The following is a 14862-nucleotide window of genomic DNA, read 5'->3' on the forward strand; positions in this document are numbered from 1 at the left end:
AATTTAAACCAAGTGGGTAACTTTAAAAAAGAGCACTTAAATAAACCCCAACTTTCCACAGGTTCTTTGCCACCCAGAAGAACTTGGGAGTGCAATCCAATTTTGAGCCAAGAAAAAGCAGATCAAGGGCTGTAATGGAGTCAATAGACCACATTACAGCAGAGGGCAAAACATTCTCCCAGTTAATAGTTTCCATTTTACAGATTCTAGGAATATGTAAAACTGAGCGGAGCATAAAAAAAATGAGCTGGAGCAAGCTGCTTGAGCTCTCCTAAAGACAAATTAGGAAGTTGAGTGAAAATATTCCTACCTTCAGCATCCTTAAATAGTGCTGTGCCTACAGCTAGTCAGTAAGCTGTGGCTGTTCCTCCTCCCATTTCTGCTCTCGGACCTAACAAACCCTGTGTTCATCAGACCATTTAACAGGGGGGGGCTTGGTTCCAGCAAACAGTTTGTTCTGAATGACAGCATTTACCACAGAAACTAAGCTTTGTTTTCATGTAAAACACTTGAAAAAAACACTTGATTAAAAAATATTTTATTAGGAGTACAGTGTACCTGCAATGTACTTTATAAGGTATTTTCTATAAATGACTCCTATATAGATCTGGTAATTCCTGTTCATATTTCTTCAATACATTAGTAAGGTAATGAATAACACCTTTAAAAAAACCTACATCTCTTTATTTAGTTCATAAATGTTCAAGCAGTACAACAAATAGCTTTGGGAGAGGTTTTAATCAAAATAACTAAAACAATTTTAAAGTTCAGTTATCAGTATTTCCCCTTTGTCCCCAGTGAAAACTGGTTTAAACCAGAATTTTTCTTTTTAAATAAAATAAACCTGATCATGCTGTTATAATTAGTTTATTCTTTTTCCTCTTTCATTTGTCTTTCCAAGTCCCCTTGCACAGTACATACGTTTGGCTTCTGAACCAGTAAGTGTCAGGCTCTGAAAACTACATTTTCCTGAAAACCCCAGCTGTGGAGGCCAGCTTTGTTTTTTCATTCCATGTACAAATGTACCTGTCCCCTTCAATTAGAGAACACCAGCCCTCCCTGCCAGCCATGCCAGGTTCTGTCACCGTAGTGACAGGGTGATCATGGCTTTGGCTGGGGCTGAAACATTTGAGAACAAACATGGAAGAAAACAAACATGGAAGAAAACTGAACTTGATCATTTAAAGCTGCACATACAGCAACCTACCTCGGCATTTTGGCTGGAGCATAAACTGTTTGTACGTAAGGAGAAAGTGCTTCAAGTTTACTGGCTGCAGGATATTAAAAATGATAGGATCTTTTCTATAATTTATGACTGGGAGATGTTACAGATGGATTAGGATGGGTAGCTTATAGCACTTGCATTACAGGACCAGTGAATATTTAAACCTAACGCACATTGCATTCCATGACCAACTCTGGCATATCTGTGCCTTAAACATTTATTACAACATCATGATAAATAATATACACACTGTATCTTTTAAAATACCATATAAACCATACCTCAAGAATAGGGAGCCAGCTTCCCTATGCATTATCCTACATGTCCCTAGCCTGTGTTTTTTTTTAAATTCTAAAAACAAATTTGTAACACTGGATAACTACAGTAAGCAGCCTACACTATTACACAATAACGCAGCATTGGCATTAGACTGGTACAAGCCTCGCGCGTCGGCCGACACCGCAGTGCCGGGCGCACCGTAAGCATTGCCTTCCTGCAGCCTGCGCTGGGCAGCTGGGCCTTGGCACCCTCTTGGTGTGGCATTACCACTTGCCAGGTATCGATGTGCCACACTCGTACCAGCGCACGTAGTTAATCTGGGTCTCCCCGCCTATCTTCCCAAATTTGACAGGTTCCTGACGAACTGCCCTGAAAAACCCTGGAACAGAGAAAAGAGTTTTGTTTGCACTAGGCTCTCAGGCAGTACCGTGCTTTGGTTCAGGCAGTACCGTGCTTTGGTTCCCTAAGAAGTCTGTAATTAACAATTCCATGAGTGGCTGAAACAGTCACCAAGCTGTTAACCCCCTGCCACAAGCAGAGCTGTTTGCTGCCCCTACATCTACTGCCACTCTGCAATTTGCCCACCCAACTCAAAGCCAAAGTACTTGGGATGGTGGCACAGAGGTGAAGTGTGCCTCCCCTGGAGATCCCAGCACCCTGCCGTGGGTGGGGCTGGCTGGGCACAGCCGGTGCCCCCTCTGTCCCGCCTTTGGCTCTGCTGGACTCTTGGCTGCTCTGTGTTGCAAAGTGACAGTGACAAATAGGCCCCCTGTGCAGCCTTGACACTGCAGTGAACCTCAGTAAAACCCAGCCACAGAGTTCACAGCATCTCCCCATCCAAATCATCTTCCTGCTTTCAGTCTGTTTTGACAACACACTCGCTTCCCATTCAAACAATTAACATTAGGTAAAAAATTAAAGTAAGGAATTGGGGCTCCAACCAACCTGACCATAAGGAATGTATGTGTGGCTGGAGCCACCCAAAAAAATACTGTTCTGCAACTAAAGGACAGCATCAGCTGTGATTCTCTCACAGCACTTCGGGTGAGATATACACACTGTATCTTTTAAAACACTGTACCTCAAGAATAGGAAGCCAGCTTCCCTATGCATACCATCCTATAACATGTCCCTAGCCTGTGGTTTTTTTCACTCTGATTCTCTCACAGCACTTCAAGTCAAATACGTGAAGTAAATTCAGAAATCGATCTGCTGCAAACTAGAACAATTGGTCTGTTGGTCTGTTTGGTTAATTTGCTAGAAATACAAGCTACTCAAAAGGTGAAGTCTTTTGTTTGCTTGTTTTGTTGTTTATTTTGGCCTAAAAATGATCATAGCTCATGAAGTCACTCAAATCCAGTTGCCAAAATCAAATTGGTTATAAGTGTTTTTTGAACTGAGGTAGCAAGGTTGTTAGGTAGAAGTTTTTTAAAATATTCAAATATTTTTAAAAGTGTGAATCTGGTACAACTGAGAAGTTTGCTGTCCTGGCAATGAAAATTGGATTCTGACCATCTCTTACGCAAAATATCTTTTTGGATGGGCAGCACTGACTGGGAAGGGAAAAGCAAAAAGCTCTTTAGAAGAAACTCACAAAACACATAAACAAACACCCTTCAGACCGTTCAATTACTTTGTTTTTTGGAAAAACTTGTGAAAGACTTAGGAACTTCACATTCATCTCCCACACCTACCTCCACACATATCTGGACTCCTGTGGGGTGTTTTGTAAATGAGGCACAGGAAGGTTTGGTCAACACGCTGATATTGTACTGAAAACTGTTTTGCTGTTTTCCTCAGTGAAATGTTCCATGACACGCTCAGCACGCGTGCACGGACCAGTACAGCCCGAGTTCTTACCCCACAAGGAACAGAACACCTCACCCTGGCACTGCTGCCAGCAGCAAGGCAGGACTTCAGCTGACAGAAGTACAAATTTCTTATACCTCAGCCTCAGCAATGGATAAAAAATAGCCAGGCAGGTCACGGCTGTGTTTAGCACATCCAGTCCACTTGGACCAGACTGGAATTTTGGGCACCCTTTTGCAATCAGTACACACAGAATTACTGCAGCGTGAATAATATTTTCCGGCTATAAATTTTCAGTTTTTCATTAGTACCAAACAAGGTATTTAATGCCCAACTGATTATGTACTGTGCTTTAAATCAACCTTGCTAGTTTGAACACAGCACTTAATGCCTCTCTGCAAACTCAAATTTGTTGTTGGGTTTAAATATGTAACACCAACTGTGAATAATTTGTTGGGCTGTTTTAAACAGGAGAGAGGCTGTTTGCTACCTAACAGGACCCAAGTCATAACTGTTTTAAAAAGTCATCATTCACTGTCAAAAAACTTCTTGACCCTCTTCTGCCTGCAAAGCTGGCAGCTCCTTTCATGGCCCACCCCTGCAGTGGGCATTGAATCCACTGGCAGGAAATAGAAACAAAGGAATTGCCCAGGTTTGCTACAGATCCGGGTGTTGGGAATTACCATCTTTGACTGGCAGATCTTCTTGCTGTCCTGTCCTTCCATCTAAGAATGAGTCTACAAATTGGCAGTGATCTTCTCCATGGCCCCTCTGGTCTCCTATGTTATAAAATTTTCCTGAAAGCAAAGAAGCAGCAGAGTTAGTGAAGGCTATTTCCAAAAACCACTGGAGGCAATGGGCTGTGCTCTTTCCTCTGTGGGGAAGCCAAGGTGAATGCTATGATTCTTTTCCTCTCAAGATCTGTAGCTGTAATTTGAACATGACTTGCAGGCTCCAAGTGCTCAAGGCTAAGGCCCCACTCCTGGCCAAAATCTATGCCTGGACATAATTTTTCCCTCTCCTTACATTTCATAGAGTAAGGGAAATTCTGTTACTACTAAGATCATCAAAAAGCAAGTTTTGGTAGTGATTTGAATGGAAGGCAGGTCCAGTTCCCTGTCAGGAAGCCCCCAGTACCTTCAGAGATGTTTTTACAGACCACCTCCTAAACATAGCCAAGGCCTGTTTTGTAAATCATAATATTTTTACAGCATGTGTATGCAAGTGATAGCCCTTAACATATAGATGACCTCGGATACTAAGTGCTTATCCAGAGCATGGAGTGTGCCCATGTATTTGCTTGCAGGATTGCTTAACAGGATACTTGACTGCAACTGAGTAGAAATCAAGGTCTCAAGTGTCCCATGTAGCATGTGCTGATGCTACAGACTGTGCTTATCCTGTTAACAGGCACAGTGAAGGAGCTTTGACAGATGTTTTTACTTGCTGATTTGATTTGCAAGACATTAGTAAAATTCAGTTCAGAAGATGGAGGAGAGCATGCTACGTTCTCTTCCAAACCTGGGACAGACACCTTTGTAAATAAACTTACCATTATTTCTAATCTTTTTTCACAGCACTTAGTTCTCAATATGTTCAACTTTTGGTTGAGATGTTGAAAGGAAAGGTGAGAGAATTTAGAAAAAGGCTCAGGATGGAGGTATAAGCTAGGTAGAAAGTCCAGTTACTCATTCGATACTGGGTGTCCTGGAGCCTTGAATCTGTGCCAGTCTGGCCATTTGGTGGGGTGGGTTATAATAACTGCTCCCAAAGAGCAATTAATATAAAAAGCAGCCTACCAATAAACTTCAACGTTTTTGTGATCTGAGCAATACTTTGCCAAAATTTCTCACCTCCAGTTGATGGCCTCTTTGCATGTGGCTCTTCTCTAGCTTTAGAAAATTATTTATTGCTATCTAGCTTTGGCTGCAAACATGTTTTTTTCCGTAGGAGAACTGGTCAGAGGGAGTTCCTCTCAGCAAATTTTTGCTCTGAAATTAAGAACATTCAGGCTGCCCAAAAAAGCCTTTTTTTTATTTTTTTTCCACAGCTGTTGAAGGTCACATATAGAATTTATTTTTTTCCTTCCCTCAATAAATACTTATTTTTAGGTGGCCTGCTTTTCTGGAATGCCTACAGTGACTGCTCTGGAGGACTGTTAAATGAGGTCAGCAGTAGATGCTGGTTTATGGAACAGTCCTGGCATGTGTAAAGGAGATCAGTTTTTCTCCATAAGAGAGAGAATAAGCCAGATATTTTAATGGCTAACACCAGAACAGTAACTTGCAGATACACACATATTCTTCTGGCCCACAGCTTAACCTATGCATTACTCAAACAATTGGTCTTCATAAATTAGCAGCATTCTCAGTGACTATTACATTCTTACTGCCCAACTATTTCCATAATAAAAGAACACGCTTAAAACCATTCAGCTAACAAATAACTGGTTTTCTGCTTTGGGCATAGCAATTCTAGCACAAAGTCAATTTTTTTCCCCAGTGTTCCCTTGTGGGTGGCCTTACAATCTTACATACAAAGTTTGTTTTATACATTGTAAATTCTGCAGCGCTAGAAGAATAAATCCATGCCAAATAACAGCATGCAAAGACACACTTGCTGCCTGCCTTATACAATGGCATTTGGACAGAGCACCCAGGTTTCCAGGCAATTTCACTGCTTCAACAGCAAAGCTTTGGAAGGTTTTTCAGTGCCCGGTGGAATTCAGAGTTTAGTGCAGCCCTGCACGGGTGGCACACATGGTCCAGCTGGCTGGGGCTTGCAGGGACACTTCCTGGCCTCGAGGGCATGGCCAGGTGAGGTGGCCGTGAGACACATCAGAACAGAGCTTGGCTTCAAACAGGCAAACTTCTCACTCACACACAGAGGCCTCACTTAGCAAACGGGGCAAAAGCAGCTTTTCTTCTACATAAATATTTCTCTTCTTTAAAATATTGTGACAACTGGTCAGCACTGGTTGTAACAATTCAAGTGCAAGAACCAGGCTTAGCAAGTATAATGAATACAGTGTGTCTATCTCATCTTTTTCCAACGAGGTTAAACCACCACCCTTCCAGCAAGAACAAAAACAATCTAGTGAAAATAGGAAAATGGGCATTGATATCAAACTTTTCAGATTGGAGTTGCTTTCATTGCAGTGTTAATTCACTTGATTTAGGGCTGAAGTCTAGTCCTGCTAGATTAGCACTGCTATTTCCTCTGCTGGCTGGTTTTGGGACACATCATGCCTCATTGCCAGTGCTTGTCATTTGATCCCAGCTGGTTAGTACAGCAACAGCTGAATGAATGATGCATCTGTTCAAAGCATTCTCTTTTACTCACAAAATATCTAAGATATTATTTACATACAGATTATTGTACTGACTATCATTGACAAGGCTTTCCTTCCTTTTCTGCTCATCAGAGAACAGTGCTGGATGCAAGGCAGGGAAGCTTAAAATTATGGCAACATGGGCTGCCCTACACTCCCTTGCTCTTTTCCTTCCATGTTCTTTCCATGAAGCCCAGAGCCTTGCTCCTGTGAGGTGCTGAGCTCAGAGATGGAGCAACTTAAGGTTATGAAAGTGGATTCTTCCAGCCACCGTCTCACCCTAGCTAATTCAATTCCATGTGTTGAACACGCTTGCCTGACTTGCACTCAAAAGGCATTTCCCACACATCTTTGTGCTCAGACGCCATGCTAATGCCACTGTCACAGAGCTGTCTGTGATAAGAGACTTCACACAGAAGAGACCCAGGAGCTTGGGATGCATTATGTTAACATATTTCTCAGTGTAGCAGATAGAGCTTGGACAAGCTGCATGAGAGACAAAGATCTCCTATCAACTAACTGAAAAACACTTCTGAAAGGCTGTTTCCCCAGCATGTGTCACCTGATTCTGACCTTAAACACATCACACTCAACTGGCCTTAAAACACCAATCAAAACCTGAGAATGTAAGGCCAGGAAGTTTCCCTTAGTAATAAAATATAAAATGAGGAAAACAAAAAGGTGGGGAAAAAAGATCATAAGCAAAAATGGGGAATGTGAAAACAAAACAAAAATGTCACAGCAGGTGAGTAAAACCTGCTGACTAGAGGTAAAGTCGTGTATTTATAAGCCTCCCAGTAGTGAAGTAACCAGATGTTTACGGAAAGGAGTGGGAATGACAGGTGTAATCCTGGTATAAAATGAGGTCCTGATTCCTGATCCTCTAATTAATAATTCTAATTAATAATTCTTCTCTAATTAATAATTAAACACCAGTTTGGCTGTTTTACAATGTATGTTACTCACTCTGATCATTATTTGTTTTCTGTATGATCCCCAGTATATGAACAGGTACTTAAAATCAGATGATCACCACAGAGAGGTTCCTCTGGAGTCTGAAAACTCAGTATCAAACATATCAATGGTTACTGAGCACAAGCAGATTACTGTTTATGATTAATCTCTGGACTAAATTAAACAAATCTGATCACACTTCAGCAGAGCTCATCTTGTTAAACGTCTTATTTCAGAAACCATAATATCTTTCAGGAATGTATAATATGGACAGCACTGGTTTGAATGTTTCTTACCTGTAAGTGAATCACTGAGGTATATCTTGTATCTCAAAGAATTGCACAGCTGCACACCTACAAACTTCTTATACCAAGTCCTCTTTACATATTGTTTGCCTTTGCATTCTGAGTATGTGTCTGAATTGAAAGGGATTTCAGTCCAGATTGCATCTTTCCCCACTGCAGGAGAGGAAAAAAGAAGCTGAAGTATGATGCTGCAAACAAAATTACACACAACAAATGTGTTTGAATAACTGGAATTAGAAACATTGATGAAGCAGAATGTACCATGACACCTGCATTTTGAACATGAGAAATATTTCAGGGAAGCACCAAAGTATGCAGGTACAATTGGTGCTGTGAACTCCTCCTGCTGTCCTCTGGTGCAGGTTTGGAATAGGTTCATTCCAGGACCTTGTTAGGGGGACAATGTTTGTATTGGCAATACTCTCATTTGCAAAGTGTGTGATACAGTCACCAGTCTTCAGTGTGTTCAAGCCAAGACAATCAACTTGCAGCAAAGTGTGATCTAACAAAAATACATATAAAAATGAAGTGCCATTAATTATGTGGAGAAAAATGGTGCCACAGGGTTTGTCAAAGTGAAAGTGATGACTATTACAAATACAAAAAGCAGCCCAATTTGCTTTAATGATCTCAGCTCTTCTTCAAAAGCTCAGTCCACCTTCCATCAAGGACAGGAAGAGTCTTGAAGTGGCCTAAAGCAGAGCTAGATCAAACCTCCTGAAGCAGAAAATTTTCCTAAAACACAAAGACAGACAAATAGAATCCTCTGAGTTGTGCTCTGTTAACTCACTTAAAAAGTGTGGAGTAGCTTATTCATTTTGCAGAGCTTTCTTTGCTTTAATGACAAGGTTGAGAAAATATGAGGCTGTCCTTGGCTCATTTGTGTACATTGGTTTGAAGCCACCCCAGCTGCCATGGGAGCTCCACATCACGTTGATTGCCTTATGCTCAGGTAAACAAACAGCCTTGCATGAATTCCTTGGCAGGGGCATGGGTGGAAGGAGTGAAATTGTGTGTGAATGCTGTTTGATTCTGTAACTCATCCAGCTGGTGCAGCAGAGCCACCCTCCTTGTAAAATTCTGCTATCTCATTTCTGAAAAAACTGCTGATCAGATTGATGTATAAAACACTTACTTGAAATTGGCTCACTCACTCTTGGGTCCGCTGGGGGAAGAAAACAAACATTCAATCAGACACTGTAAAATGAACATTTCCAATAATTCTATGGAAAAGCATTGGTAAGTGATTTTTTACAGCTGATGTAAGCTGTAATTTGTGAAACAGAAAGAGTTTTGGAAGCAAAGTTAAATTTTGTATTAAATGAAATTAGAAGAAATATATTTCTTGTGTGAAACTCCAGCATCAATGAGCTTTTAAGAATTTTACTTATGGAACAACACCAGCCAAGCAGAGCTCTAGTAAAAACAAGAGTTTAAACCTGTAACCAGCAAAACCCAGTTGTACTGTGTCTTATTAAAATTTCAATTTCAAAACCTAAATAATAAAAAGGACACATCTGTAATTCTTGCCACAAAAAACTTGGCTTTGAAAGCCCAAATGCGAGAAATGGATGTGTGCAATTAAGAAAAAACAAAACTGCATGCTTTATTTGTCCAAACTAAATAGGAGACAGAACATAAGCCTTGTCATTCATGAAAATTGCTCTTGGCACAAAAGTTTTTTTTCACTTTTAACAATCTAGAATTACAAAGAGTGTATTCAGAGGTTTTAAATATGTGTGGCATAGTCTGCACTCCTCCCTGAGGAATCCTTTGCTCAGCCAAAACACTCATCCATCAGTGACAGCACTGGTTGAGGACTATTAAATTATTACACCTGGCTCAAAACACAGATTGAGAAAGTCCTTTTAAAAAGGCTAAATCCATTTTGTGTTTTATGTGGTCTTTCAGTACTACCAAGCAATAAACACTTCTGCACAAAAAATGGTATCTTGCTTGCCTAAAGTCAACAAGTCAGCAAGAGTAGGCAAAGCAAAAGCTCTCTGATTCTCACCTCTGAGTCAGAGAGAACCAACCAGTGGCCAAAGCAGGCTTGTATACACCTCTTTAAGAGTTTCACTGGAGAGTAAACAGGGTGGAAAGGGACCTACTGGGACACTGGCTTTTCACAACAGCTCTTTCTCAATCCTTATTTCAGCCAAACAACATCACTGTTTACAGCAGCCCTACTGAACAGGTAGCAAAAACACCTATGAACACACCAGCCCAAAAAAAGCCCCTAATGTTCCCCATCCCGAAGCTGTTAATGGGTTGGATAGATGTAAAAAGGTCAGGAATATAAATCTTAAATGACTGAGCCCTCTCTAAGGATGAAGTAATTTTCTTTGCAATGAATACCAGACAATGTTCCTCTGGTTTTTTCTCTTGCAGTCTGTCCATCTTATATCCTCACACACACAGTTCTGATCCCAGGTTGACTTTCCAGGCACAGTGGTAAAAAGCCAATCAGGAGGCAGTGATTGCACAAATTCACTGATTTGAATGCACAAAATGAAGTGAGAGAGCCTTTTATGCATCCCACAAACGTGGGTATTAAAGGTGCTGTAAATAGTGGTCTGATCTTTGGAATTCTTACCTGATTCAGTACTAAATGCCACAACATTGCTACTTGGACCTTCACCAAGGGGGTTCCTAGGTTTCACATGGAATTCATAACTGGGGAATAAAATAGAAGAGATGAAAATTTTGCAAAGTAAGCATTCTTGAATAGTCTGGAGCAAGCAAGCAAAACACACATTGGGGCTACTCCCCTTCTGGAGAACAAAAAAGCCCAATTTCTTGCCACAAAACCACCGAGACATTTTTTGCCCTAAATTAACCAGTCCTTTTGATAATTCTTTGCACACACACTATTAATATTTGATTTAATTAAACACTGACTTGTCTGTCTCCTCTCACACAGCAGTTTCAGTTCTGGCAAAGGGAGCAAGTTCAGATGAGGTCTGAGGCAACCTGATAAGCAGAGACTGAGTAAAGGACATTGCTATTTATTTGTACTTTTTGCTTTTTTAAGAACACAAACCTCCAATTCAATGCCTGTCAGGCCCACCCACAGTGACAGACAGGACCAGTAGCAAAACACAGGGCAAGTCTTCCAGGACAGGAGCTCAGCCAAGGCAAAGATCCAATTGCTTGAATGTATGTTAATAATAAGTATATGAAGCAATGACAAGACACTGTGCAGAGTCTCTTTTGCATGTGTTTTTACTGATGTGGCACAACACTGGCCTGTGCTGTAGTGATCTCATCATCCCTTTTCATCACTGTGTTGAGAACCAAACACAGTGCTGTGAAAACAGCACAACTGAAGGGAAAAATCCAAACCAGCCTCCTCTTCTTAAGCCTCCCCAGCTCTGAGTGCTTGATTACCAGTGGAAGCGCCACATACAGAGGGACATCTCCCATCCTCTGAGCACATGCATGGTGAATCTCTCCTAGCAGAGAGGGTCCTTTTGTCAGTGACAGGGAGCCAGAGGACATGAGTCAAAGGGACTGTAGGCCTGGAAAACAGGCCCCAAATTAGAGGCACTTTTGCTGTAAACACATAAAAAAATGGGAGTCCCAGCAGTGGCCAACTAAACTTTCAGCTCTTGACTCAAGAAGGATCATTTACCCATGATAATTTTGGTAGCTTGTGACTGTAGCATAGCATTGTAATGTATTACTGGAACCATTTCCAAACAGCAATTTTCTAAAGAAAGAAAACCCCCATACCACACTCTGCACAGTTGGAAACTTGTAAACTCCATTTGCAGTTCCCCAGAAGAATAATTCAATCCAAACTTTGGATTACCTTTCATTCCTCTTTGGCTCCTGCAAAACCTGAACTAATTAACCTCAGTGGAGTATTCATGCAGTACCCGGCAACTGTTTTCCATCCACTGTACTTCTAAGACAATATTTAACTTTAAAACTGCTTACTTAAGCAATTGCCTTTATTTCTAAGGTTTTCTTTTCTTTTTCAGGGAAATACTTATATAGACTGGTATGCTGAACAGATGCATTGTGGAAATTCATGGATATTGCTAAAAGAAACATGGGCTTGTTTTGAGCTGAAAAAGTCTATTTGGAGAAATCTTGACATTTATTTTAACATGCTGAAAGAGAATTTGGATCTACCCATATTGCCCCACGGTAGGAGGGAGACATTAACTAAATAATCAATTTAAGAAATTTAGGAATCTTCATTCTCCACTTCAAATTGCTTAAACAAAGACATGCTTTTAAAAATAGGACCTGAGTAATTAGTATTCACATTGGCCACGAGGTACAGTAACTTTTTTGGACAAGAAGTATTCTTGTCGGTAGGAAATGTCATAATATAGAGAACTGCAGCAAAGGAGTTGAAGATTTTTTCTGAAGAATCACTGAAGCATAAACAAAGATTTCCTAACATGTTTGGGGTCTTAAAGTAATAGCCAGATGATACATTTTTAAAAATGTAGAAATTACTCCATACCTAGAGATAAAAGACTGCAAGGAAGTTTTCCTGCTTCCTTCACAGGTGGAACACCTGATCTAAAGCTTTTATTGTAATAGTGATCATCAAGATGGAATGTTCTATTGCTTGATGGGCAGTTTATGGTTTGATCTCATGGGTGATAATAATCTGGTTTTGTCCCTTTGTATGCATTTTGCTGATTTTCAAACAAATTTATTGCTCTCAATAGTTGGGCTGCATTAGGCGACATTCTTCATAGGAATCACTCCTGTTCCCAAAAATCTTTAGTCTATGAACTTGGACTCATCAATTCTCTAATTCCAAAGAGACAAAAACAAGAACTGAAGGTTATTTTCCAAGCACTGTTTTTCAAATTGTGGTTTAGAGATCACTAGGTTTTCTGCAAAAGACCAAACCACAGCTTGAAAAATTAGGGCAAAATTTAAATAAAGAACTAAAATCTACAGATAGAGATTTCAGCCTATGTAAACATATAAAGAAAATTGGAGAAAAGAAAAATAATAAAGAAATGTCCAAAGTTTAGCTCAGTCAGTTAGGGAAGCCTCTTATTAATAATGTTAAAAGGAAATTTTAGAAACTAAAATACATTCAGTTCTGCAGTTCTGTGGTATGTGTTTTTACAAGCATCACAGGCTCCTTTCCTCTGCAAATTTAAATCCTAAAACAATACCAGTGGCTTCCACCCTACAAAAATAACAAACAACCACTTTTGGGGATGAAGAGAATTATCTAGTTGACAGAATATTGAAAAGGAGAGGAATGAAATGCCAGACTGGATCACAATATGATATAGTTTACTGTATTTTTAAAGCTATACTGTGGCTGTTTTGATAGAAGACAATCTAAAGTCTTCCTTTTTTTGTGTAAGGTGAAAGGTCTGAAAAATATAACTAAAATTGTCAAAAGGTGTACCATCTGCTCTGTTATGCACTCCTATAGAAACCACAAAGAAGGGGAAAAAATGCTCAGAGTTTCAAGAAGAATGTACATCAAAATAAATAGAATCCTTGCCTGCTGCTTAATTAGACTTACCTAATGAGAAACTGGAGTCTATATTCCATCTTTATATCTGCCTGCCTAATTTACCAACAACTCTTGCTGTCCTATGTAAGCAGCAATCTAATGCCTCACACCTTTAGCATCTCTAAGATTGCTATCCTAGAAACTTTTGGACACCAGGCCTTCCAAATCCTCCCAAACTGTGTAAGACAGTAAAAGTCCTTGTGCAGATTAAATGGACTTGACTTGCAGTAATTACTACTTGGAGCATATTTTTCCACCACAGGAAATTGCTATACCACATGGAACTCTGGCAAATGCAGCTGCTCCTGCATTTTTCAAATCATGCAGAAGGAGAAGATTGAAGATTGCAGAACTGCAAAGAGGTGAAGAGAGATTTTCACCATAATAGGAGAACTGGAGCAGCTGAGTACAGTCCTGAGACTTTAGGTCTGTTTCTGGGGAGATGCTGGTGTTGGATGGCAGTTGTGCAGGGCTCTGTGCACAGAGCTCCTCTGTGTCTGCAGAGTGTGCTTGGGTGGCAGTGTGACCAGGAAAGAAAGAGAAAGAGAAGGAGAAAGAGAGAGAGAGAGAGAGAGAGAGAGAGAGAGAGAGAAAGAGAGAGGGAGAGAAAGAGAGAGAGAAAGAGAGAACAAACTGCTACGCTTGTTTGTGGAATCTTTCTCCTAACAAAGTTGAAAGAAGGGCTGAGAAAAATGGGAAATGCTTATCCATGAACCCTGATATCAACAGCAGCTTAGTACAGTATCTGTTAGTTTTTTAATCAAGCAAATAGAAACCTCCAGCATTTTTCTGCCACTTTCTGAATTTTGCTGCCTCAAAGCTTTCTTTATAGTTTCTATCTCTTGATCCTTGGTGTTAACAAAAGCTCAACTTTCTGCATTGATAGAGGTTTTCTTGGGTTTTTCCTTGTATGTGATCAGAACATTTGGGTGCTAACTACAATAAAGAACAATATTAGATAAAGGTGATAACAGCCTTAGGACACAATCAAACCCAAAAATCCAACAGAAACCACTCAAGAAATTTTTAAAAAGGAGAAGGGTATATTTGAAATCACCAAAATAATTAATGGGGAAGCAGATCAGTTCTTAATGGGAAGCTATACAAAACTCTGGAATGCAAGCATCACAGGCTTTTTGTTTCTTATTAACACTCTTTTTCTGCAGCAGTAGACTGGTGGGACATGTCCTCCAATGGCTACTCAAATTTCCCCAGAGCTATTTGTGACAAGTCTTAATATTTTTCTTTACTACCTTCCAATTACTGCCATCACAAACATGCATGAGAAGTTTTCAGCAGTCTTCAGGCTCTTTTTTGAAGGCTTGCATGGAAATTTGGGCTTTAGAATTCCTGGACACTATGGTCTGTGCTATGGGCTACACTGCCCTTAAACAAACCACCAGAATGAAAGAGAAAATGTACACTGACTGAAGAAAAAGGGTTTCAAGATAGA

The 14862-nt window shown here is 40.2% G+C and overlaps 1 protein-coding gene across 27 annotated transcripts in view; it reads right to left on the reverse strand.

Moving 5' to 3' along the window:
- Positions 1-522: 522 nt before the first annotated feature.
- Positions 523-14862, reverse strand: part of ABI3BP (ABI family member 3 binding protein) — a 137038-nt gene continuing 122698 nt past the window's right edge. For all 27 annotated transcript variants that reach the window (XM_050987252.1, XM_050987295.1, XM_050986933.1 and 24 more), the window contains 5 exons: positions 10500-10579; positions 9039-9068; positions 7895-8056; positions 3997-4110; positions 523-1883 (listed from right to left, as the gene is read on the reverse strand). In XM_050987252.1, coding sequence (XP_050843209.1) covers positions 1768-1883; positions 3997-4110; positions 7895-8056; positions 9039-9068; positions 10500-10579 — 502 coding nt within the window. In that variant the 3' untranslated portion in view covers positions 523-1767. The remainder of the gene's footprint in view (positions 1884-3996; positions 4111-7894; positions 8057-9038; positions 9069-10499; positions 10580-14862) is intronic.

The sequence above is a fragment of the Serinus canaria genome, chromosome 1, assembly GCF_022539315.1.
Source record: "Serinus canaria isolate serCan28SL12 chromosome 1, serCan2020, whole genome shotgun sequence".
NCBI classification, from domain to species: Eukaryota; Metazoa; Chordata; class Aves; order Passeriformes; family Fringillidae; genus Serinus; species Serinus canaria.